This window comes from Acipenser ruthenus, chromosome 4 (assembly GCF_902713425.1).
Source record: "Acipenser ruthenus chromosome 4, fAciRut3.2 maternal haplotype, whole genome shotgun sequence".
In the NCBI taxonomy this organism is placed as follows: domain Eukaryota; kingdom Metazoa; phylum Chordata; class Actinopteri; order Acipenseriformes; family Acipenseridae; genus Acipenser; species Acipenser ruthenus.
The window spans coordinates 50,395,676-50,422,471 of record NC_081192.1 but is presented as its reverse complement, the minus strand read 5'-3'; the positions used below and the strand labels follow the sequence as shown (position 1 = coordinate 50,422,471).

Below are 26,796 nucleotides of genomic sequence, written 5' to 3'. Positions count from 1 at the left end.
ACTAAAAAATAGTCATATGACACAAAAATGCCACAATAAGCCTTGCCTGTACTTCTGGTGTATTTTTTTTGTTTGTTTTGTAAAAGTTATATAAAAGTAACCTCAGGGTATGATGGAATATTCTTCAGTATCCTAATGTGATGAGAAGAGGAGATCATGCTGCCAGATGTAAACCCCTCTTTCACAGTCTTCTCATTGCCCCCAGGCTAGTGTAAAAACCAGGGAGATTCCAAATAGCAGCGTCAGTGTACATGCTAAATCCTAACTAGTGGCTCAAGATTTGTATGTTCATTTCAAAACACTAGATCCAAACCAGCGAGCAGTGGCAACACTCAAAGGGTCCATTAATGATCAATAAATATTGAGTATGTTAATATGGACAGTACACCACTGAAGGGAAAAGGAGGTGATACAGTAGGAGAAATGAAAACAATTAAATGAATGTCAACTTCTGTATAAACATCAGTACACTTGTCTAAAGGGAATCATACAAGGAGTTCTCCAAAGTAATTTGCTGTTCTTTATTTTCATCCTAATTTAACCCGCAATCCTATTGGCACATGCTCAGTTGCTTCAGTGGCTGCAGCCATGCAAAGACACATGAATGTGTATCAGAAAATATCATAATATGTAAAAAGAAAAGAACAGGAACAACGAAGGTGTGGAAAGATACAACAGTATGTGAACAACAAAGAACAGGAATACAAAACAGAAGGCTTGTGACCTTCTAGAAGCCAATTTCACGATGAAGACACAAAAATATTTTATACTGCTGTAATTGTATGTACTTTACATCATGTTAATTAGGAGCTTGATCAAATAAATGGCTGGGTAATTATAAAGGCTTTATAAGCAACATTAAAAAAATTATATTCTTAATAGCACTAGCATTTTTAGCGCTAGCACTGTTATCATTGGTTCCCCTTTTCTATTGTTATAGATATTTTGGTTATTTGCTTGTATTTTCTATTTCAATTTAGAATATGCAGATATTACAAAAACAATGCTACAGATAGCCACCTAATCACGTCATGTGTTGTAGTTCAAACTCACTGGTCAAGTTGCAATTGGACATGTGGCTTACAGCAATCGTACCAGGATTTAGCATTTTATCTTAATGTAAATAATGTAAAAAGTTAAGAATCTAAATGGTCTCAAGACAATAAAACTGTTCCATCAAGAAATCTTGTAGATGTATGTTATCATGAGTTGAGGGTCGCAAAAGACCAAGACAGGATGAGGCAATCCACACAATGAGAAAATAACATATAGCCTGAAAACAAAACCTACCTCTAGGGGTTCATCTGCTTTTAGTTTAGCTGATTCTTCTTTAGTCTGTTTGTCAAAACACAATATTAAGTTACAAAAAGCAAAAGCAAACAAAACTGTTATAAAATAAAACTACACCCCCTCCAGCCAAATTCAAGAATAAAAGTTTGTACAAGTAAATAGATCACAACCATAAAATACAATCTTCTTTTTTTACAGGTCATTTTCAATACAAATTCTTTAAATAGGTCATATTGGAAGTCAACAAAGACAGACTGGGTGTAACGTGTAGACGTACAGCTTGTTAAATGTAACAGAGTTGCGCAAGACAAACTTACTAGCATAGCCTCGTAAAAACAAAACACTATACACACTTCTTGCTTGAATATGCAATGTGATTCTTGTTCCGATTTTGATAACAGCAGATCAAATATGTAATTTGCTTTTTATTGTTAAAAACAATATCCCCCCCCCTCCCCCCACCTTCCGACTGGTATTTTTACAACCAGTATCTTAAAAAAGAAAAAAAGATCAGTATACTAAACTGCTTAAAGACCTTTTTTCCACCTGCAAGGAAACAACTTTATTGACAATTGTCTTGCTTGGGAAACAAAGATCTGATATTGAATGTAAGGACACATGACGCTAAGACTAACATTACAGCCTGGTTCTGAAAAAACTCCACAAGTGCATGCACTGTTTGGAGTGATCGAAGTGGTAAAAAAGAGAATGTTCCCTGAATTTGTGTGCAAATGTGGCATTTTCTGGCATTTTTAATGGAATCAGTATGGCCCTAGAACAGTATTTATTAATAGAAGCAGGAGAACTCACTTCCTCCGGGAGAAGAGGTTCAATCATTGGAGCATCTTCCAGTCTCGGGGCAATCCGCACTGGGGACGTGGAGAGCCTCTTCTCCCACTCAGTAAGTCCAGTGCCATCTAGGGTTGTTTCCAAAAAGGTTCGTTTCAACTCGCTAATGTTGGTTTGGTGTTTCAATAACTCTTCTTCAGCCTTAATTGTGTCCTAAGTAATAAAAAACAGATAAATGGTTGAAACATATTGGATAAAATCAACCCAGGGGCCAAGTGAATTCTGAATGGTTTTAGAATGGATGAACATTTATTAGTACATGTACATCTCTACAAGCCAACAACCATGCTGCCGATTGCACCAAATAATATTTGTATGAAAAATGATGTATCAAAACGAGTAAAAGTATGGCTAACCATTTCCTGTTTACATAACAATAACATTAAAATTTCTTTACAAACTTAGTGGTGCAAAAAGGTTGAAATATCGAGTGGTCTAGACATAAATAACATTTCAGACTTACAGAAGCTCAACATTAGAATTCTACTGATTACAATACCTTTTTTACTTTGGCAAATTGAAGCTGTTAAGTCAAGCCAAGCACTAAAAAACATTTGTTTAAATTAAAAGATTAATATTATAAATAAAAATCATTATGAAAATCAGTGGTTTCCTATGAACAAAGTGAAACGCCAAAATCTTAATTTGGTTAGTAGAAGGGCTATCCTTTATCAGCCTAAATGTCAGAAACATATCCCTCCATGCATCACACTCCAAGCTCTAGTTGTGACCCAAAAGACACGCATGCACTTTTTTTTGTTTTTTTTACCAACCTCTAACATCAGATTACTATGTTTGACAAATACATTTTCCCCCTTTATTCGCTTTATAAAACTATTCTGTAAAATAAAAAGAAAAAAAATCTACTTATTTATACATTTTAACAAGATTATTGGGGGCAAGCATTCATTTTCATACAATTTTCTTTTCCGGCTTGTGGAAAAAAAAAAAAAAAATCAACGACAGAGAAAACAAAACAATAAAAACCACATCTTTAGAATAAATCCAATATATGCACACTTAATCATACTGAAATGTTTGCTGTGAGGAACGCACTATAATAATAGTTATCCCCCGGTACCTGTGGCTTTATTTCAGATTCATCTTCTTGATCTGACTGTCAGCATTAAGCAGGGTTGGGAAAAGAAAAGCTTTTATTAAAACACAAATTACCTTTTCAGTCAAAATACAGACCCTTGTTGAAAAGTGGCACAGCACATGAAACAGAAGCCAACACAGTATATTATCACGTAAAAAATAAATTAGTAAGTGTGTAAACCCTATTGATGCTGAAGTATTCCCAGAGTCCCAAAGAGGGAGCTTACCTCACAATGGGAGGGTTGCAAGGTCTCCTCAATCATGCTGACTTGGGCAGCAGTTCTCTTTGTGAAGAGAATGAAGAATGACCAATGCCCCCCCCCCCCCCTATTGTGATTGTGCCAGGGCATACACAGGCAGCAGCTGAGGGTTAATTCCCAGCTGCTCCAGTCTCGCCTCTGACAGCAGGAGTTTGTACCAGACTAGTACTGCCGGTAAGTCCAGCTACAAGTGAAGAACAAAGATTGATTCTGGGTTGTTTGCCAATACTGTAATAACAAAAATTCTTGAATAAAAACATCATACAATGTACATGCCCTGTATGATTTCTTATTTGCCTTTGTTGGTAATAAGAAAATACTTCTGCACTATAGATATACCAGTATAGGTTGATACTCATTTTGTATTATTGTCAATACAGAAATGCTATCCCTGCCTAGCCTTTTCTTCTCCAACGCTCACTAGACAAACTATATTGACATTCTTTCCATATCATTTAGCGAATTGCATGGTATTATTATTATTATTTATTTCGTAGCAGACGCCCTTATCCAGGGCGACTTACAATTGTTACAAGATATCACATTATTATTGGTAACAGCAAAAGACTGTAGAAATGCTGTGTAAAAATACAATAGCTGCGAATGTCTGCAGATGGATCACTGTCATTCTTGAGCTCTGGACTACATCCATTTCATTTAAAAAAGAAATCTAAAAAGATTATATTATGCAAGCTAGAAATGTTTGTGAAATATGTGCGTGGTCTTAACCCATTATAAAACAAAATCAATACCAAAGCAATCGTTAGATCGATATCATTAGACTAAATAATCATTTAAAAAAAATAAATAATACAAAGCCAAACCACAAGACTGTAATGGAAAAGTCACATAGATTGAACCTAGTACAGGTTCACACAACAGAAAAGAAACTCCTTTCTCTTGAAAGGCTTAGCACTTCACAGTGTGAGTTAATTGTTCAATGGAGTGTGACTATATTCACTGTACAGGGAAGAGCTGCATTTCCAAGCAGATTCACCAGAGTTACACGGTCAGTCTTATACAATATAAACTCAATGATTATTATTTAGCACTTGTTTATCTCGTGGACATATTTACTTTTTCTATTCAACTGTACCAGTACCTTAAATTAACACATGTAAGATATTAACTACTGTATAATGATTTGCCGACACAGATTTTACAAGATGTATATCTGTGTTTGGCACTCCAATTTATCCCCTAACAAAAAAATAAATAAAGAAAAAACAGAAATCCATTATAGTAACACCTCTGAAGTGCTTGAGGTAGGTGACTCTGTGTACAAACCTCTGTGGCTGTAGTTTCGCCATCAGCCGCAGTGTCTGTGTGCTCGCTGTCAGTCTGTTTTGTTACACATGTACCCAGGTTCCAAATGGAAAGCAGGAACAAAGAGAAATCCAGCTTGTCAGTTACGCTAATCTTTGCCTCACACGCTAGTCATTCATTTATTGTTTTTGGACTGTAGTAATGGACAACAAAAAACATGGCTTTAAAGGCAGCAAAAATAATAATAAAAAAGCAAGCTTAATTGCATAGCTGGAACAGACTCAGAGGAAGTTCAAACCTCAAGGTAGACACTCGTCTAAAATCACACATACATCACGTTTATCTAAAAATCAGTCAAATAGCCAAACCAAAGAAAATGTTTGCTGGACTTTGTTAGGAAAGCCAGGTGTCCAAGTGAATCTTATTTGTATTGCTTATCCAATTGAGCAGTGGTTTATATAAATTAAGTAAGCTAGCCCCAAAAAGAGTGGTCCAACCCCAGTTTTAACCTTACTTCAATTTGGCAAAATACAATTGCCACATAATTGTTAAAACAAAAAAGAAAGAAAGAAAGAAAGAAATACAAAACAATTAAGGAACTATCACAGTCACCTGACTTTCAGGCCCTCATCTCACCCTTCTGTTGATACTGTGAGCTATGAGACCATGAGTGCAGCAGTCTGTTGATACTGTGATCTATGAGACCATGAGTGCAGCAGTCTGTTGATACTGTGAGCTATGAGACCATGGGTGCAGCAGTCTGTCTGCATTACAATATTATCCGATCTTCTAAAAGATCTCCTATTGATTAAAGTGCTGTACAGTAATTGCACATTGTTTTCAATTTGTGTTTGTCAAGAAGACATCCCAACAAAAAGCTTAAATGGCACCAATGTAAAACATGTGTCAATTTTATCAATAACTACAAAATGACGACAAAATGACAAGATACATATCATAAAACGCCTGTAGGATTTGTTCATTGTTGTTTTTTAAACCTTTTCAAAGCTAGCCAAATATAATCTTATGTTTCACTGTAATATTTCAAATGGTTTTTTTTTTGGTAAACAATAATGCAGAGAAACTCCTACTTTATATGTATTAATGCTCCTAAGGATTATTTTTTATTTTTTTTAATGTTTTTATTTTTTGACAGCAGCTTTTAAAACAAACCTACCGTTCTACACTTTACAAACTAAATGACTGTGTAGGTTAGACACAAAAAGTACTGAATATTTTGATATTATTTAATTTCAGAAATTTAATAGGGATGGTTTATCCTGCAAATAAAGGACTGGTTTCATCATCAAAGCCTTAAACAGGTATCTGATACAATTAGAAAATGTGCATATTGTAAGTCTGGGATAGATGTGTGTGCCTGTGTATATATGTGTGTGTGTGTTTTTAAAATAAATAAATAAATAAATAAATAAATAAATAAATAAATAAAACACATCTTTTTGTTTTATTATATATAAGAAATTTAAAAAAGTGAACAGCTCACAAATCAAGAAGCAGCTTGTGTTTTTTGTTTTAAATATTTCAGTATTTATAGTGTGGAGTAATGTGGGTAAAAAATAAATAAATAAATAAATAAATAAATAAATAAATAAATAAATTTAAAAAAAGCTAGATTTGATTTTGTGCCCAACCTGGTCACTCACACACACAAAAAAATATATACAAAAGTACAGTATTTGTTTCACACTAAGCACTAGACGCAAAAGACAGAAATGAGGTTCTGAAAGTAGGACCACTATGGCAGCATTGTAACACAGATTAGGACTGAAGCACTGAACACATAAAAAGAAGTGTGTTCTAGGCCGAGGTACACACCTCTTCCTCTGAACTGTCACTCAGGTCATTGTCAAGTGAGGCTCTCAAAGAGGCCGCCTTGGGCTCCAGGTAGCAGAGGCACAAAGCCAGGGGGAAGGAGAGGGTGAGAGCGTAGGGCACTGAGAACGAGGCGGACAGCAGGAAGAAAAAGATGAACAACAAACAGGGAGCAAGGGAGGGCGACTGGATTGGGAGAAAGTGCTGAATGCTTTCAGGTAAGAAATTAACTTCTGAGATGTCGGGGAAGGAAAGGTAGCCATCGTCATCCAGGAAGGAGGGCAGATCTGGGAGATGCAAGGAGAAGGAAAACAAGGTCCCGCCTTTTTTGTCTTTCTTCTGCTTATAACCCAAAACCACCAGATCCTGCTCATCTACGTGAACGGGTGGTTTCTTTTCCGAATCCGGCTGCCCGTGATTACTGACAGCACCATGTTTGGTGGGGCTGGCGGAACCTGCTCTTTTGCGAGCGTTCTCCTTGCGTCTCCTGCGGATCTTTGTTGATGAGACAGGGGAAGCAGAATGCAAAGGTTCAGAGCAGGATGGGTCAGTGCAGAATAAAGGTGGTGGCTGCAGATGAAGGGGATACAGATGACAAGAGGAAAGCACACACATACATACAAATACAGTATAGGATCAAAAAAGGACAAGAAAACACTCATTAGTTAAGATTTGGACATTGATAAGAATTATACAAGTTGCTTTATCAGTTATGTCAAACTATTGTTTGTACTGTAGTCAACAATAGTTTAGGAATATACAAACAGTAAAAAGTATAAAGAAAGTCTAGACTAGATACTAGATTTTTCTTTTACATTATCATTCAATATATATATATATATATATATATATATATATATATATATATATATATATATATATATATATATATATATATATACACATACATACATACACACACAGTGCCTTGCAAAAGTATTCAGACCCCTGACCAATTCTCTCATATTACTGAATTACAAATGGTACATTGAAATGTTGTTCTTTTGATACTTTATTTTAAAACACTGTAACTCAAAATCAATTATTGTAAAGTGACATTGGTGTTATGTTGGGAAATATATTTAAGAAAAATAAAAAACTGAAATATCTTGCTTGCATAAGTATTCAACCCCTGTGCTGTGGAAGCTCCCAGTTTACACCGATGAAAGAAATTGCCCTAACGAGGACACAATTACCTTACCATTGGCCTCCACCTGTGAACCATTAAAGTTGCTGTCACATTTTCTGGATAAAAACCCCACTGTTGAAGGATCATTGGTCAGGCTGTGAATCTGAAGGAAAATGAAGACCAAAGAGCATTCTACAGAAGTTAGAGATAAAGTAATACAAATGCATAGATTAGGGAAATGGTACAAATAATATCCAAGTGTTTCAATATCCCAGTGGAGCACAGTTGGATCAATAATCAGGAAGTGGAAGCTGCATCACACCACCCAGGCACTGCCAAGAAAAGGCCGTCCCTCAAAACTCAGCGCTCAAACAAGAAGGAGACTTGTGAGAGAAGCCACAGAGAGGCCAACAATCACTTTGAAGGAGCTACAGAGTTCAGTGGCTGGGAGTGGAGTAATGGTGCACCAGTCAACCATATCAAGAGCTCTGCATAACACTGGCCTGTATGGGAGGGTGGCAAGAAAGAAGCCGTTACTCAAAAAGTACCATCTGAAAGCACGTCTGGAGTTTGCCAGAAAGCATGAGAGTGACCCAGCTGCGATGTGGGAAAAGGTTTTGTGGTCAGATGAGACCAAGATAGAGCTTTTTGGCCAAAACTCAAAGCGCTATGTGTGGCGCAAACCTAACTCTGCCCATGCCTCAAGACACACCATCCCTACAGTGACGTATGGTGGTGGCAGCATCATGCTGTGGGGATGCTTCTCATCAGTAGGGACTGGGCATCTTGTTAAAACTGAAGGAAGAATGGATGGAGCAAAATACAGGGAAACACTGCAAGAGAACCTGCTTCAGTCCGCTAAAAAACTGAAGCTTGGGAGGAAATTCACCTTTCAGCAGGACAATGATCCCAAGCACAAGGCCAAAGCAACATTGGAGTGGCTCAAGAACAAAAAGGTGAATGTCCTACAGTGGCACAGTCAAAGTCCTGATCTCAATCCCATTGAGAATCTGTGGCACTATTTGAAAATTGCGGTCCACAAGCATCGTCCAACCAACCTGAACAACCTGGAGCAAATCTGCCAAGAATCACTCTGACACTGTGTGCAAAGCTGGTACATACTTACCCCAAAAGACTTAAAGCTGTTATTGCAGCGAAAGGTGGCTCTACCAAATATTAATGTGTGGGGGTTGAATACTTATGCAAGCAAGATATTTCAGTTTTTTATTTTTCTTAAAAATATTTCCCAACATAAAACCAATGTCACCTTACAATAACTGATTTTGAGTTTCAGTGTTTTAAAATAAAATATCAAACAGAACGAAATTTCAATGTATCATTTGCAATTCAGTAATATGAGAGAATTGGTCAGGGGTCTGAACACTTTTGCAAGGCACTGTATATATATAGGCATACATATTTTCAACTGCATATCATTTATTTTGCACAATAAATTCCCTGTTGCCTCCCTTTCAGAGGTAAGTCCAAGTTTACACTTGAAATGTTGAATGAAATGTTAGTTTAAGACCAGCATGACCACTCAGTAACACCAGGAGTTCACTACCTTGTGTTCTAACTCTTGCCTGTACTGTATGTCAGGGATTGGAACTAGGGATAACACAAATGTTCCTAAATATTTGAAGCTTACTTGAAAAACAGTAAATGCTAAATTATTTAATATTTTGTTTTTTATGTCCACCTTTTAAAGACATTTTATTTTCACCATCAGTGAATTATCAAACAAAATAAAAACATGAATAAATGCAAATAACAACACGTGGAATGTCCCCTTCTTGTACTGGACAGAGCGATCTTTACCAGAAATATTTCTGAGCTTTGACACAGCTGGTGTCTTTTGTTGAAGACATTTTACAGAAGTCGTGCAGTTCTATGCAGTGTGTTCAATCATTTACCGGAAGCAAACTAAACCGGCTGGCAGGTTCCTAAATGCAGTGTAACAGGTAGTGCGTCAATAAGGCAAATGTCTGCTGTATTTATTTTTAAGTGATAGAAATGTGTATTTATACTATTCTTTCAGAAATGAAAATTCACAGGGAACTACATATTACATGAAAATGGGTACACTTCACAGAAATGGTAAAATCCATGATAACCGTGAAAAAAATACAGCCTTAATTAATATCTGTTTGTATACAGTCTTCTATGAGAGATACATCTCTGATGGGACTGTTTGCAATTATGCTATGATCCCATTTTGGCCGAGATTTGTCAAATTAGATTACACTAAAAATAGATCAATTCAATTTTGTTCAACCAATTTTCTGTTTTCTGCGTTGTTGTTTTTACTACCATTAAACACTGCCTGATTAATTACACTTTGCTTACCTAAAGACTTTTAAGCCAGACCAAGGTCATTGTACTGAATACTCTGCAAGTGCTGACCATGCTGTCCCCCTCGAGGGACCCTATAGAACATACCTTTGTGTCGTATTTAACAGGGGTAAGTGGAGCGGGTTCAGGAACCTCCATCTCCTCTGCTTCCTCCACCTCCTCCTCCTCTTCGTCTTTCGTTGTCCCTTCCTCTTCCTCGGCCCTCTCCTCCTCAGCCTTCTTTTCAGGGGTCACTGTGGTGATGAGGTCCCCTGAGGCGATGACCTTGGTCGTCCCATACTGGGCGATGCCCATCTCTGAAGCGGACATGGAATCCTTCATGAATATTTCGTGGCTTTCACTCACTGAGGCTAGATTGCAGGGAGATATTTGAACACCAAGACTAATAAGGAGGTATTTGTTATGCTCTCAAAAGCATTGTACTGTAAAACAGCAATGAGGCTGCATTAAAAATGTGCAGTCATTAATTTTGGCATAAAATTAAAAGCCAACGACGAAAGCCATTTCCTCCACCAAGAAACAGTTTTTAGATCTCATTCGATAGAAGCAGCATTAATATTTCCCAAATGTGTTTGTCATGTTGTTTATTATCATAACTATTGTACATGTATTACACTTCACATTGACATTACTTATCACCCTAGTTACATAAACATTCATTCAACATTTTAAACAACTAGAAAATCGAAATAGGCATTGCAGAACACAGGGTATCAGATTTCAGTGTAATTAGGATTAACCCACATATTAAGCACTCATCACACAATCTGTATTAAATCAACATGCAAAGGTAAAGGCTTAGAAACTGATGAAAGCAATATCTGGTTGGATATCGGCCAAATCGAAAGGTAATCTGTGGTTAATATCACTATACCTGCCAGGAAGAATTGCGTGAAATTTGTAAGAAATCAGGGTGATCAAAAGGTCACCAATGACATGCAAACCAACAAATTAATCTTATAGGGCACACTACATATCTACCTGGAAGGTTAGTCTCATTTACTGTGGCTGGCAGTTTAACTCCAGGTACAACAGTCAGTTTGCTTTTTGGTTTACTCCGTTGAGCTGAGGAGATTAGTATAAAATTAGGTGGTGAGAATTCAAAAATCGAAAGAACACTAACAAAATACGTTCTACCACATAGCCAGAACTGGAGTGGTGGCAGGATTGGGCTGCTCTTATCTTTGGTTCATTTAACATTCTGAGAACCATTAACTTTTAAGCCAGCTTTTCATAGCAGACACATGGTGGATTCCAGCTTCGAAGTGAATTGTAAGTAGCCGTTAATTTTGACCAAATTTTCAAAGCTACACCTCATCACATTGTGACCCTAAATAAATCTGTGGAACAGAAGAATACATTAAGGCTATGCAATGAACCCCAGCTGTTTCCAATTACTTTTGAAACCTAAATTGTTGTATTTTATCTATTTTCACAACATTGAGAAAAGTGCAACAGAAAGGTTTTGAAAACAGAGAATATTTTTGTTATCCAGCAACATAAAAAAAAATGTTTAAATGTCTTTTCTATCACCATCATATACTTAGTGCCATTAGGAACAAAACTAAAAGATGTGTAAGTTTTGAGAGCATAATCTGTAAACACGCGTGGTATCTGCTTTTTCCCCTGGCTGGAATTCGCGTTGCTGTTTGAATCGGCGTTGAAATAGGTGAGTGGATTGTGGTTTATTTGTTAGTTAAAATCGTTGCTTGCTAAAGATAACCAGCCTGCCCTTAAAAAATAGTAATTCAGTTATCCAAACTGTGTTGGGGCGTGTTGAATTGTGAGGTTGATGCAAATTTAGTGTTAAGTATACGTCTCCTGGCCTACAGGATAGTCTAAATTGGCAATCAGTGTCTTAAAACACCAGTCGTTCTAAGCGCCAGCTGTCTAAGGGCCACACGACCAAGGGCAGTCTGAGCTGGGCAGTACGAGCGAGGACAGCTAAATCGAGGACCTTTTCCTTTTCCAAATCTCTCCCATTGGCTACTGGAGGCCTCATTAACTCTTAACATTAGCAGCATTTAAGTTATTAATTATTTATTTTATTAAGGTGTTGTTTTAATTAGGTGATCTACTATTTGTGATTAGGACCAGGCGAGTGTGGTTAATTGTACTGTAATTCTTGATATGTATTTTTTGTATACAACTGTAAGTCTCCCTGGGTAAGGGTGTCTGCTAAGAAATAAAGAGGAAGAGGAAGAAGAAGAAGAAGAGGAAGAAGAAGAAGAAGAGGAAGAAGAAGAAGAAGAAGAAGAAGAAGAAGGTCAGGTCATTAACCTATTACAATAAAACAGTAAAATGATAAGCTCAACCAGTCTGCACTAATTTTATTGTGGTTCTTAAACATGCATGTACACCTTATTTGTCTTTTCAAACTGCCCGAGATTTATACTAAAACAATAATCCTACACTAAGTAGTGTTCCGCATTTTAGGTTTTTATTTTTAAAAATAAAAAATTCCGAGAATTTTCTAGAGTTTATTCTACATATATTAATAAATAGTTTTTGATTGAAACATCTGTAAACATCTGGGAAAAAATCTCAGCATACACACTTTACACGTGGAATATGATGCGTAGCAGTTCTGGTTTCTGATTAAGTTTAATGTCCTCAGCATGTCAAATATTTACGATTAAGATTGTCGGCGTTAGACAGTGTTTTAGCTGATGGACAGACAGTACTGTCGCACAAAGTCACCAATACATACCTCTCTGCAATAAATGGTGTCTGTCCAGCAAAGCACAGCGCTCTGACAAACTCATAACACAGCTATTCTGAGCTTTCCTTTTATTTGCAAAAGCTGCATAAATGGATTGCTTGTCATTCAGTTAACTTTAATGTTTTAGTTTAATGTGTCTCTTATTTTTCAGTATGTTCTTTTATTGTCAGCGTGAACATGTACCTCAATGCAGCAGTATCTGCAACACTATGCATCCTCTGACCCACTTTTGCTTTTTGTATATTTCGAAACATTAGTATTCTTTTGAATATTCATAAACTGATTTACGTTTTCTCCCCATTCTTCATCCACTAATCATATTATATTTTCGTGTATTTCAATTTAGTTTTCTATCAAGCTAGTAGTTATTAAGCCCATCAATTGCCACAATAATCAGACTTTGATTGGCCAACATAAACAGGTGATAATGTGTTTGTGAAGTGACAGAGAACCATGTTGGAACGTTATTTGATCCTCTGCCATCTAAACGTCTGCTGTATCCTAGGATACAGTGTAGGGCTGCTGATTACAATGTCCGAATCAAAATAAAACAGCATTTTAATCAAAATATTGTGCATTTCCTAGAAAATAGTACCTGGAAAATATTGAATAATAGACAAAAATCTGGTATAAATCAGAAAAAACCAAAGTCCAGTTAAAAAAAAAAAAATCCTGTATTTTTCGGTAAAATTCGGAATAAACCGGAAACGTGGAACACTAAATATAACTGCCCTCTTTTCCAAAGACATCAGGAAATAAAACATTCTATTGAAAACCTGTTTACTGCATTATGAAGTGTAATCCATTCTGGATGTGTGCATCTTGGCTTGCAAAACAGCATAATTTAGTGTGGTGTGGGAAACACTGATAAAACATGACAGTGCTTGCAATATATTAAAATACTCCCTCCGATGGACAGTGAAATAAAGAAAGACTCAGTATCTTCTTTAAACCGATATAAATGAAGGAGGATAAAAAAGGCACACTGTCTTATTTGGCAGACTCAAAAGCCTAGAGGATTATTTATACCACTAAAACTTGCTCTAGATAACAGCCTGTCACATTACGTTCAGAATTATCATCGTGAAGCACTTACCCCCATCCAAGCTGCGGGACATGGTGTAGCGTTTGCTAGAGGAACGTTCAAATGAGGGTGCAGGGCGGACTATCTGAGAACTGGCCCGTCGTGTCTGGGCTTGTGTCCTTCCGCTGAAGCGGAATTTGGAACCCAAAGTGAGAAACTTCTTTGCCGGGACTTCTGGGGATACTAGCCTAAGGAAACAGTGATGGGGATAGAAATGTTAGATATCCGTGAATGAACACCTGCAAAAGTACTGCAGTAACAATCCATTATCATAGCAGCTGCAGATGTGGTGGACTGGCAGATTTGTAAACGTACTACATTATTAAGCAAATCAATGCTGTGCCCTAGTTGCATTCAATGTGTTTGTTTAAAAACCTGTATATTGTACTTGAGGTACATTTCATTAATACTATTTAATTATTTATACTGCAAGTCATTTGAAATTTCTTTAAAAAGGGGTTCTGATCCAGGTCGTAAAACAAACAAATACATTTCAGCATCTGCAACTCATCCGTTGTTTTAGTCAGTGGTATAACAGATGTCTGTTTAATATTTCATTTATAAAGCATTTGATTCCAGGACAGCTGTGATGAAATCTGCCATAGTTTTATTAATCCTTAAGCAGGTTTTACTGTGTGTATCACGGCCGTTCTCTCTAAAGAATAAAACTCATTCTGACAGAAAAGATGACTTGAAAGGGGGGCCAGGCTTTTTTAAATATAATTATTTTTATTCATGTTTGAGATCGAATACGTTTAAACCCAAATTATAAATGTAAGATTCAGATACAGGAACCTTTTGATACTACAGTGTGTTTTGAAGATATTTCAATAAACACAAAAGAATGGAACCTGGTTTTAAAGAACAAAGTATTGCCACATGAATCTGCATTCCAATTTGCAAAGAATATAAATAAAAAGGTTTTAGCTAGAAAATGTTTGTGACATAAGACAAACCTGGAAGTCTCAATGAAATGCGCCAATGCTGTGAACCAGGATCAAGCAAAAAGTAATAAACTAATGTAATGTAAATTGAAGTAATGTAATTGAAGTGGCATTACTTCAATTTACCTAGAATTCAAATATATTTTTACTTGACCTTCATAATGCCACCCAGTGGCCAAAATGCTATTATTGCACCAAAAATCTAAATCTACAAGGTCTGTGTCTGAGTGAGTAAAAAAGGCTCTTGATAGACAGCTGGTCCTAATAGTGGGAGATGGTCTCCATAATGAAAGGGACAGTATTAGTCAACTGTGCCATGCATTTCACAAATATATATTATGTAACCAGTGTTAAAACATTTCCACACGAAGAGAGAATATGCAACCTACCTGAAGAATGTATGGTGCTCCACACAAACCTTCCAGAGCCTCTTGGCAGCTCGATGGTTCGGTAACTTAAAGCCAATTGTGCTTTCGAACTGTTCGAACTAAGAAAAAGGGACAGTTTTCAGCCTAGTGACAAACACATTATTTTGTCTTACACACAACAAAACACAGAACTACAGAGAATATTGAAGTGTCCTCATACATTAAAGTACAGTGCATGTTGATGTCCTAAATGAATTACTGAACAACTGCAGTTATACTGGTTTTACTGTATATGAAAGTATGTCTCTGGTGTTTTCATTTAAAGAGAGCTATAACAGTTGTTAATAGTTCATCTTGCTTAATGCAAGGATTTAAAATAATGTAAATGTCAGAGGGCATTTGGGTTAACATTAAATAACAGTGTTTTATTATCTTTTCCTTTTAGTCATCCAGCCTAAACAATCCATACTTGACGACTTTTTTCTACTTAACAGTTACAGCTCAACTTTGTTCTTACAGAACAAATGAATCATTGAAAAGCAAATGATCTTTTAATGCTTCATATATTAGATTGTCGTACTATGATTAGCCAGTAAATGAGCTTATAGCAGATGTTTATTTGATGTCGTAAGCACCACTCTGGTTACTCACTTTGTTCCACTACAGTAGGTCTATGTAACAAATGAACGGAACTCATTTTCCAAACTCATTTCCCTTTCCCAGTTTATTACTTTGTTTTACTGTAATGATATTACAAGTTTTTAATGTACCAGTAAATCATATTGATGCATGTTACAGCCCCACAATCTAAAGTCCTCTCCCTTTCCTATTTAATCATCCCATCCCTATGCACAGCACTGTGTGTAAGTTTACCAATGAAACATTTGTTCATTGACTTACCTCCCCTGGCCTGATTTTGATGTAGAAGTTGTTCCTCTTATAAGAAATTTTGAGCACCTTGGGCCAGGCAAACCTATTTATTCTGAGTCGGTCTCGATAGATAAGCAACCCACTAGCACACACTCCTAGCATGATTTCCACGCCTTCTGAATCCTGCAAAAAGAACACACTCAGGATTACTTCAGTTTTGTGGGTAATCTTAGATATGTATGCATGTAAACTGCTGGGGCCATATCTATAGATTTAATGGTGCATCTTTGGAATGGTAGATATTTCTTACATGTTTTGTGCAGCAAGTAACACTTACTGTGAAGATCAAATCAGTAAAAGAGGTTTCTTTTTGGAACCCACACCTTTTTAATTTCCAGTAGCAATGTGTATCCTTGTGGATGCATATGTAGACATGTGTGCTGCTATAAACTACCTTGGCATGATGCAGATCTACTCCATACATGGACAGCTTTTTGGCATTTTCCAGTAAATTAATCTCTGCTTCAGCAGGCGTCATTCCCCTAGCAGAAAAAAAATGACAAAACAAATTAATATTCTACAACACTGACTTTTTGTAGAGGACAGGCTTAGCAATAAATACAATGCAGAAAGACTTGCAAGAAAAGGTTTTCACTCCAATCTGTTTTTTTTTCTTTTTAACTATAGCAACAAGTGTAAAATACAGAGAGCTGAGATGTTCAAAATAAATAAATATTGACTTATTGGGCCCCTATCATGTACTGTGCTTGCACATTTAGCATATGGTTTTTTGGGTTTTTTTTTTTTTTTTTTTTTTAAAGAATAGCCAACTTGTATGACACTATACTTTCAGTTGTTCTCGGCACATAATCTTCTTGATTTCTTAATTGCAAGGGGGGCAACTTTATTCTTCCAGCAATTGCTGGTGGATTTTTTCTCCCCCATGGTCAAGTAATAAAATCTGAACAGAAAAAGCCAATGCTATACAGTAGGAAACGGTTGGTACATATTCACCCTATGGGGCAAGCAGTGTGGAGTAGTGGTTAGGGCTCTGGACTCGTGACCGGAGGGTTGTGGGTTCAATCCCCAGTGGGGGACACTGCTGTTGTACCCTTGAGCAAGGTACTTTACCTAGATTGCTCCAGTAAAAACCCAACTGTATAAATGGGGAATTGTATGTAAAATAATGTGATATCTGTATAATGTGAAATAATGTATAATGTGATGTCTTGTAACAATTGTAAGTCGCCCTGGATAAGGGCGTCTGCTAAGAAATAAATAATAATAATAATAATAATAATATCGAAAGGTGATATTTCCTATTTAAGCTGCTTTTGAGGAAGCCCTTTGAAATCACTATAGACACTATAGTGTCCTTTATCTGATCATGCAGACACTGGTGCGATCATCAGTCCAAACTATTTCAGATGAAAATTAATAAATACACATACATTAAATAAAATAAAAAATAGCTAGTGTGTCCTGTTTGAGCAAACAGAAATGACACTGGTGGAGCTTTTTTTGTTTATTGTGACTTGGTTGGATTGTTGCCCCATTCAGCAATACACTACAGGCAAACTTGTGTATAATGATGCTTCTGATTATATCAATTAAACTGCAGCTAAAACTAAGCAAAAGTTTGACTCACTTGATGTTTTTGTGCAATTCCATGACTTTCTCCTCAAGCTCTTTAGTCTGGTTGGGGGAGAAGCGGAACTCACTGACATAGTCAGTGCCATACTCTTCTGGATCATAGTCCCCCAGCTCAGACTGGACAGTGTAAGAGCCCAGCACAGAGTGTGTGGCAAAGGAGCAAGGCAGGCGGCCCGACACCACATCGTCCCTTAGCTGCAAGCACAGGTAATACCTACAAGGGGGAATATTTTTGGCATATAAACAGACACTTTCTTATGGTCGCAGTGCCTTTATATATTAATATAGTTATTCAAATAATGCACACATTTTTATCCATAATTGGGAAAAGAATAAAAAATGTGTTTCCTGCTATCTTACCTGGTGATATCTTCTGAAAGCTGGGCTGGGTCAGGAGGATAGAACTTTACATTGAATGCAAACTGCCAAGCACCACCTGCATAAACACAACCCAATACTTACAATACAAAATGTAACAAACAGCATGCCGAGTGCAGAGGACCGACCTGTAACAGCCTCACCACTGTAGGAACTGTAATACAGCCGTCTCTACGTACAGGAACGTCTCCTAAGAGAACACTTTGGCTTAGGGAACAACCTTGTGGTGAAACAGATTTTTCCCATTGGAAATGCTCTGCCTAAAGGAACAGGAACTTTGCTTAAAAGAACACCTTTTTGGCACCGATAGCAATTCGTTGCTAATCGATTAAAAAATGATACAGTACTGTTTTGTTTGACTCATCATCAAACTCAAATTCAAATAATTTATTCAGTCTTTTCAAAACGGTTCAAAACGGACTTGTCCTCGCGATCAGCTGCTGCTGCATTTTTTAGCGTGTGTAGGGCGGTGCTGTGTTAATAAGCATTGTGTTAAAATGAATGATCGTATTCATAATTACTGTTAGAGCCACTGCTGCATATTTACAATATTTAGGGGTGTTTTGTTAATTTAGTTTGTCAGTATCCAATGTACGCTACGCTATATTAATTTATTTTTTTAGAGATATTCTACTATTATTTATGTTGATGGAGTATATAAAACTTTGGTGTTTTGGCTTTTATTTGTAACTTTTATACTGGTCAGCAAATTGACCTTTAAAAGTCTCAGCAAGTCTCAGCAGAACAAGAGCTGGGTTAATATAGATTATCCAGCATTCATGCACTTTGCAAGTACTTAAAAATAAAATTTGTGCAACAGGAATTCCAAAAACCTTTAAAACATTTTGCTTGGCTAATCTAAATAATTGGCTTACTACAAATTATCCAAATCGTTGCTATATATATATATATATATATATATATATATATATATATATATATATATATATATATATATATATATATATGTAATAAACTTTTAATTCTAATAATTGAGAATCTGGAAACACTTACTTCGTATCTGTTTTTTTATTTCCTTGGCAGGGTCCAACCAATTCTGAAAGAGATTTAAAAAAAAAAAAAAAAAGTTTTGTTTATGACCTTCAGTTCTACCGATAGTTCCATTATTGTGTCTCCGTTTCTCTTTCTTTATAGATAAAGAAGAAATAATAAACAGTGACTGCATCCGTGTTATGATGCAAATATTGGAGTAAAAATAGTCACAACATTGTGTTGGAGGCAGTTCTCAAGTCAAATGATGCAGTTTCCTCACCTTTTGGTTTTCCGAGTCCCGGAATGTGATACCGAAGTAGTCCTTTTCTAGAAGGTTGAGCTGATCACAGACTTTCTCAAACAACACCTGGCCCTTGGAGCGCTTCTACAAAACAAAAAAGAAATGTATTTTTAGAGTCAGCCATGAGAAAGAAGAGTAACATGTACAACAAGATGAGAAGATGTTTTTCCCTTACTATATTACACACTACCAAATAAGATCAACCATAAGAAGAGATTACACTGTACGTAGAAACAAAAAGAGACTGTTAATGTGGATGACGTTCAGTTCTACATGTTTCAGTTTGAAAAATGATTAACATACAAATGAATAAGTAACTATTAGGTTTAGCATGAAACATATCAAGACCTACAGTAAATTTCCTCCAGTTTTCTTACACTTTGACCAGCAAAAAGAAAGCCAGCTTCTGATTTGATCACACTAATCTCCCAGCAGTAGAATATAAGGTAAAACAAGGATGCTTTGAAATAAGAGCAGGCAACCTAAACAAGAAATCTCACAAAGGCATTTTGAAGCAGAAATTGATTACTGTGCCGTCTTTTGTTAAGTAACAAATTCAGTTTGACTGAATTTTGTAACTGGAAGTTTTTTTTTTTATTAAGTGAACAATTTAAGTTGGGCTGCATTTTTAAGCAGTGTATGCTTAAAATAAGAATTTAACAAACGTTGTTGTAGTTGACATTGCGTAGGCTACATTTTTATTTTCTACCGTGCAGTATATGTAGTTGTAATTATAAGTTAGAATATGTTATAATAAGTTATAATATGCAATGTTTGACAGCAAGTAGCTATAAAAGTTAATGTCACATTATATATATTTTTTCTACAGAAGTGTTTTTACTAGTACAAATGCAAAATGTTATTTTTGTGTGACTATGTTGTAAAACAAATGTAGAAATTGCTGTCAAGCACACAATATAATACTATGTTATTCTTTGTATCATTTTCTGAAGTAAATGCAACAAGTAAACAATACCTGTTCATTGTTGTCATAAATACCACAAGTAAACGATATCTGTTCATTTTTGTAACATTTTTAATTATAAAGCAGTTTAAATATAGGCCCTATGCCTTGTTCTAGTAATTTACAATAGCTTAACTGCACTATCTATTATTGTCAGTATACTATCGTATCGGCCAGGTAGATAACCATTGGTTATCGGTGTCGGCCAAAAAAATCCTTATCGGTGCACCCCTACATATTAGGTAAGATTTATTGGAATTATTTTGGCTGTGTTAGCTCTCCTGTATGTCTTTTAAATGCAACACCCCAGTGGGTCACTACTACACTATAGAAGGTTCAAGCAGGGTTGCCAGACCTTAAATGGTACCTACTTGGACATTGCTGTGCTCTCTCACCAACTATACTAGCTCAAGCTGAAACAGGGTTGGATCATCAAAAGCATGAATCTGCAGCTGGCCGACGAGTCCAAGCTAAGAAAGATCTGAAAAATGCCATCTTCAGTTGCCATTACTGATGTGATACCATTTTTTAAACCTGTGATTATCTTGTCCCCTATTATTTATTTGGCTGACTCTTATTTTCTTGAAGTCTAGTGACTAATAGGTCGAATATTGTCCAACAAAGCACAGAATCTTGAAATAGTCCAGTCTATTATTTTGCACGGCAAACAAGAACACATCTCTTACAAAACAAAAATTGTTGTTTGACAATGATGTAACAAAGCACGATTCAATTCAATCAGAGACGCAGTATACTGTACTGCAGCATTTTAAAATTATATTTACAGTACACACACCAAAATGTTATACAGTAAATACAGTATACAACTTTGCTAATGTCAAGGAGTAACATAAAACCTGTCATGCATAATAATTAATTCAAGCACTATCAAAAAATGCACTCCACTATCACTATCCACGAGCCAGAGCGGGACCTCTCAGAGAGGAGAATATGTATACTCACAGTACTATTCCATTTTCCATCAGCAACCAGTGTTCATTAAAAGGCCATTATGTAGTCCAAGACTCTTACAAAGCAGTGTTGTAGTCTGAAACGGACTTCAAAATACCACCGAGTTTAAAAAAAAAAAACATCAGTGATGTTTTTTCTTCTTCTTGTGCATGTTTGGAGTGGAGGTTGGGGAGTGGGTTTGCTAAATACATTTGAGTTGTTCAGCAGGTATGGTATACAGAGAGACCGACATCTCAAAAACAAAATGACAGTACATACGGTAATGATTTAAATTACTTGTTCTGTGGCCATCTCTCCCAAATTGACAATTTTGACAAATATGGCATTCTGGCTCTGGAAGCATCTAGAAATGTCCATTAGGAGATTAGATTTTCTTCCATATTGTATTTGAGACACCCAGACAGCACTGCAATGTTTTTAATGACAACTCATTCCTAGCCACAAGGTGTTCTTGTTACTGTTAAAAATTATTAAGTGGAGGGAGTATTGCCCAGTTAGAGACTATCAGTACAAAAAAACAATCGCATTACAATTCAATCACGTCTTGTTAACGAATGTGGTGGTCAGTTCAAACTAATAAGTCAATTAATGGATGCTTGAGTAAATCAGTAAAGGTAAGCTGGTTTGAAGGGCATTGCTGCTCAATCCCGGAAGATCAAGCTAGAAATGAGCTTCGGTAGGCTGTATTGGTAATAATGCTACAGAAAAAAAAGAAAAATCACTGGGAAGAATAAAAGCAAAATCCACTTAGTCCCTTGAACAGCAGTCTTAGTGTCTGCAGTATGCATGTTGGTAAAAATGACATAACCTTGCCATCTCTGAATTTTAATAGCAGAAAAAGGAGTCTGAATATTACGACGACTAAAAAACAATATGCATAAAAGCCATAAACTGATTTTCAACTCAAGCGAATAAATCATTCACCAAAAGTTGTTAATTAAACTATTTACAGTTAAAATCTGTAACACACAGTATGGTAAAAGCATACTGGTGTTATTTAATAGGCTTAGCCTTATTACATTAAAGGGTTGAATTAGGCTGACCTAAACAAACACGCTATTTCTGACCTTATGGTAAGCAAGGTCTGTAATACCTTAAGCATTCCAAGATCAGAATCACTACATTTGACTCCCTCAGGTCTCATTACAAGTGCACAATAATTATTAAAGTATTACCCATCTAGTTTTCAGTAAATTAACTGACCTTGAAGTCAATTACTTAGGGTTAGGGTTTTAGCTTGTCGGTAGGAGCCTATGGTATGGAAAGTAAAGAGATTTTTTGTTATACAGATATTTTCCCTCGATCTGAAGTTCCCTTCCCTGCACAGACAACGTGTCAAATGTGTTTTTTTTTTTAAAGGTTTGTTTTATCCTGTAATTTAAGCCTGGTTAACGAACAGCACCTTTCCTAAATGCACTCAGCACTTTTTAAAAGTGCAATATTGCAGTTTGCACTGTGGCGTTTTGATACAGTGCCTATAGGAAGTATTCACCCCCCTTGGATGTTTTCAGTTTGTTGACAACAGTTTATAACACAACAAACTGTGAAAACATCCAGGGGGGGTGAATACTTACTATAGGCACTGTAAATCTTAATTATGATGGAAAGTCTGTAATTGACCACTGGTATATTTTAGTTGTTGCTACTTTTAACCATGCTGTCCAATAAAACCATTCTCATTGCTTTTATATGTATCTTTTGACTCTGTGTTTTATTTTTCTTTTCTTGGTTACATTATTTCCTGTATTTAAATTCTGTATCCGAATAAAAAGAACCTCATCATGTATTTAATATTCTGTGCTTTATCGCACTGAACTGGCGTAGTCGCTCTACATATTAAAAACATGACCCTGCGTTTTGTAGCCCCTCTGACCGAGTGGGTGTTACAGAAGGGCAGGAAGGCAAGGTTTTAAACAGCCACAGATTGTAATGGCAGCTGCATTCATTTACCAAGGGGTGGGTCATGTGTGACAGCATAAGAGGGACGGAGAATCGTAATCTGTTCCTTTTGTTGTGGTTTTTGAAACTGAACCAAAAGGACCGATATTTCTGTGTTTAAAGAGAACGTGTTTGGTTTGTTTTTTGTCAGTCTGTCTCTATCGTCTTGATTGTCTTGTGTAGTATTAGACTCGACGGCTAAACACGATCCGGAGCTGTCGCCCACGGCCAGCACAAAACCCAGACAACAACGCACTGACTGTTCACTAAAATAACACTGTAAATTCACGACCAGCACTACTGCACTCACTGGGAGAGGTGACCGTGTTTGTGTTTGGGTATTTGCATTGGGATTATTGTTCTTGTGGGATAACTGTTTATTGTAAACGGGACTGCAACCCATCATCATTTACTGTGCAATACACTTCGTTGTGTATTGCCAGCCATCATTGTTTATCTCTGTTTGGTCATCAGACCTCTGGATTAAAATAAACAGAAACCTTTTCACCCATACTTTGTTTGTCTGTCGTTTCTTGTTGGATTACTGCACTGCACCTGCACGTACCACTTACCACTTTGCCACAATGCCGTACTAATATGCCATGACATATTAAATTAGTAATATATTTAGGAAGCGTTATCGTGTTTGCCAGTTTCCTTGCAAGTTGGTTTATTTACTATTTTTTATATATAAAATTACCTGTCAGATCGATTGCTTATCGATAGTTATTTAGGCAGATGATTTACTTTATAAAAGCAATGTTCTAAGTCACTCTTTATTTTTTGTCAGTCATTTTATGTCTGCACGGTTTGTATTTATAATTTGTAATTTACCATCTGAAGGTTTTTAGTAGTAATCCTTTTACAACAGACATCTTAGGTACAAGGTTGCTGTTTATAGCTGAAGTTATATATATTTCTGCAATAAAAAAGTTAATCACAAAGCTGATCATATACATGCACAGTAATTTTGTAGTTTATCATTCTTCTCCCATGCTTATACCACGCATTTACTGTGCTTTACTTTATTTGCTGGTCGAGAATGTAGCTTTACCATACTTTCTGATTTACCGTGCCTGACAGTGCAGGCCCCAGACAGTGCAGGTGATCAGGAAGCCAGGCCGATTTTTTCTATTTTATGTATTTAAGTATTTATTTATTTACTATTTGACTTATTTATTTTGTTATTTACTTATTTGACCTCGAGGTCAAAGCTCATTCCGTTTATGGTCTTATTATTGGAAAACTTGTTTTATTTCTCCTCAGATTTGGACTTTTACACTAACACCACCCCTTGGTGTCATTACATTTTGGTTGACAGAGGTCAGTAGTTACTTAAAGTCTTAGGTATACACTTTATGGTGAAGTGAATGCATAAACAGTTATTGAAAACAATGTGTAATTTTACTTTGTAATTTCTGTGCCTTTTTTATATTCCAGCATGTTCTGGGCAAATGGTTACAGGTAAAAGGGGTCTTCATATGCATCTCTTGTGGGGACATTCCTTTATCTGTAGCACCATAACTTGGGACCTGAAACACTGTAATGGGATAGTAGGAGGATACATTGTCATGAGGAAACATTTTTTTAAGAAACTTTAATAAACTTTTTCTGCCAGTTTTGTACTTTGTACCTTTTACCATGTTCTGAATTCTGTAAAAATGACTTATGACTAGGCTTGCTACTTTTCGATATTAAATTGGTAAATGTTGAATACATTTATATAGCATAAACATCGATAAAACCACTCGCTATTTTTTTTTCTAACCAAAAATAAATCAATCAATTAGAAATCATCTCTAGTTTGTGTAGTTTTTATATTTACTGTCTGTCCCGTCTCTGTTCCGCTCTGAATGACTAGGGGTCGCTGTCAGTCATCTCAGTGGTCCGTTAGAACTGTAGTTTCACTGTCACTGTCATTTTCCCCCTGTTCTGACAGATCTCACTGACTGAAGCAGTGCTAGAATGCTCTAATTCGTTTAAATCATCAATCATCAAGACCTGCACAGACTGTGCACTTTCATTTGCCAGCTACAGCGCCTGTCATTCAAAGCACCTACTTTGAAATTAGTGGGTTAAGATGTAGGTAAGCTTTTGCTATAGGTATACAGTGAGTTACTAGATTGATTTGAAAATGGGGCTCAAGAGGAAAACACTTAATGAATATTGTGCACAATACCCTGACTGACGGCTGAAGCGGGCCTGTCTGCCTTCCCTTCCAGTGAGAGTCCAGCTGTGCTGAAGCAGGAGATGGGGGAGCTCAGACTCTGAATAAGTGCAAGTTAGTTCTGTTCAACTATCCAATGTTTATGGTGAGCATATTACGTATGATACATTTATGATATAATACTAGTGTAACTGATATTTCCCTAGAAAACCCTATTCTTAATTATACGATTACAGGCTACTCCTGACAATAGTACTATATTGTAATCCCTATTGTGACGACAGATCGCGTTGATATTTCTGATTACAGGCACGATCTGATGTAAATGGAATGAACATTTAAAAAAAAAAGAAAACATCATCTGACAGTTTCAAAGTGCTTTGAAAGTTCAAGTAGACAATTTTCAAATAGAAAGCTTATTTGTTAAAAAAAAAAAAAAAAATGTTCTCTCGATTTCCCGTTGTGTCAGAGGCTAAAAGGCAGAACTTTGTAGCACAGCAGCAAAATACCAACACTATAAGGAAAACCATCTCCGATCCCACCACCTCAGATCATATTTGGCAGAGATCAGTGAACTGTGACCGGCAGAAACGATCCCTCACGACGAGCTGGATCCAATTCTTGCACAATTTATATGTGCAGCTAGACAAACCCCATAATTTGAGGGGAGTAATAGGCAGCATTGATCAACACCTGAAGAGACACAGGTATTTGCATAACATTTCTTATGGAAACAGCCTGGACTTCCCCCAAAGAACTTGCAGAGCATAAATAATTATTCATACCTTGCTGAACACAAGCAGCGAAAGATCTCTGAAATTCTGGCCAGTACTTCCTCCAATTTGCAAGACCATGCCGGTAAACAAAAGAACAAAGATAATGAGAAAGAAAATAACGATAACGACGCAGTGTTGAAGTGCCACCAAAATGTCATTCACACAAAACTGTCTTGCAATTACAGCCTCCAGAGCATTTTTGGGCATAACTGCATTTTTAACAACTCAAAAGTCAGCGTGAAATTTTATGAATCTGATGTTAGCCAAAAGAAAATGCAAAGATACTAACCGACAGCACCTAATTATTATTAAAAAGTTTGTGACTTTTAGTAAAGAAAAGATTTGTTTAATTTGATCTGTGTGTGTTTCTTTTTTCTTTTGATGCTGGTATTATCCGTGACATCTCAAGAGGACTCGGCCTGCAGCCTCGTCCTTTGTGATGTCACGGAATTCCTTGGTGGCTTTTTACTATCTGATTATGTACAGTAGATTGTAGTTTATTCTCTATATAAAAGTCTGTGTAATACACTTTTATATGCTGTGTTTTCTACGGTTTATTTGAGACCATTTTTTTATTTGTGTACGATCT

The 26,796-nt window shown here is 36.4% G+C and overlaps 1 protein-coding gene across 29 annotated transcripts in view; it reads right to left on the bottom strand.

The window, feature by feature from the left end:
- Positions 1-26,796, bottom strand: part of LOC117399461 (band 4.1-like protein 3) — a 75,140-nt gene that overhangs the window by 12,076 nt on the left and 36,268 nt on the right. For 7 of the 29 annotated variants that reach the window (XM_059022510.1, XM_059022504.1, XM_059022507.1 and 4 more), the window contains exons 4-19: positions 19,370-19,474; positions 19,111-19,153; positions 18,079-18,154; positions 17,714-17,932; positions 16,520-16,607; positions 16,096-16,248; positions 15,217-15,314; positions 13,896-14,071; positions 11,059-11,142; positions 10,165-10,427; positions 6,600-7,166; positions 4,785-4,838; positions 2,913-2,978; positions 2,101-2,292; positions 1,291-1,335; positions 102-206 (exon numbers count right to left, since the gene is read on the bottom strand). In XM_059022510.1, coding sequence (XP_058878493.1) covers positions 102-206; positions 1,291-1,335; positions 2,101-2,292; positions 2,913-2,978; positions 4,785-4,838; positions 6,600-7,166; positions 10,165-10,427; positions 11,059-11,142; positions 13,896-14,071; positions 15,217-15,314; positions 16,096-16,248; positions 16,520-16,607; positions 17,714-17,932; positions 18,079-18,154; positions 19,111-19,153; positions 19,370-19,474 — 2,334 coding nt within the window. Of the gene's footprint in view, positions 1-101; positions 207-1,290; positions 1,336-2,100; positions 2,293-2,912; positions 2,979-3,220; positions 3,257-4,784; positions 4,839-6,599; positions 7,167-10,164; positions 10,428-11,058; positions 11,143-13,895; positions 14,072-15,216; positions 15,315-16,095; positions 16,249-16,519; positions 16,608-17,713; positions 17,933-18,078; positions 18,155-19,110; positions 19,154-19,369; positions 19,475-26,796 lie in introns of all 29 variants that reach the window. The other 22 variants (XM_059022517.1, XM_059022522.1, XM_059022519.1 and 19 more) reach the window with 20 other exon arrangements.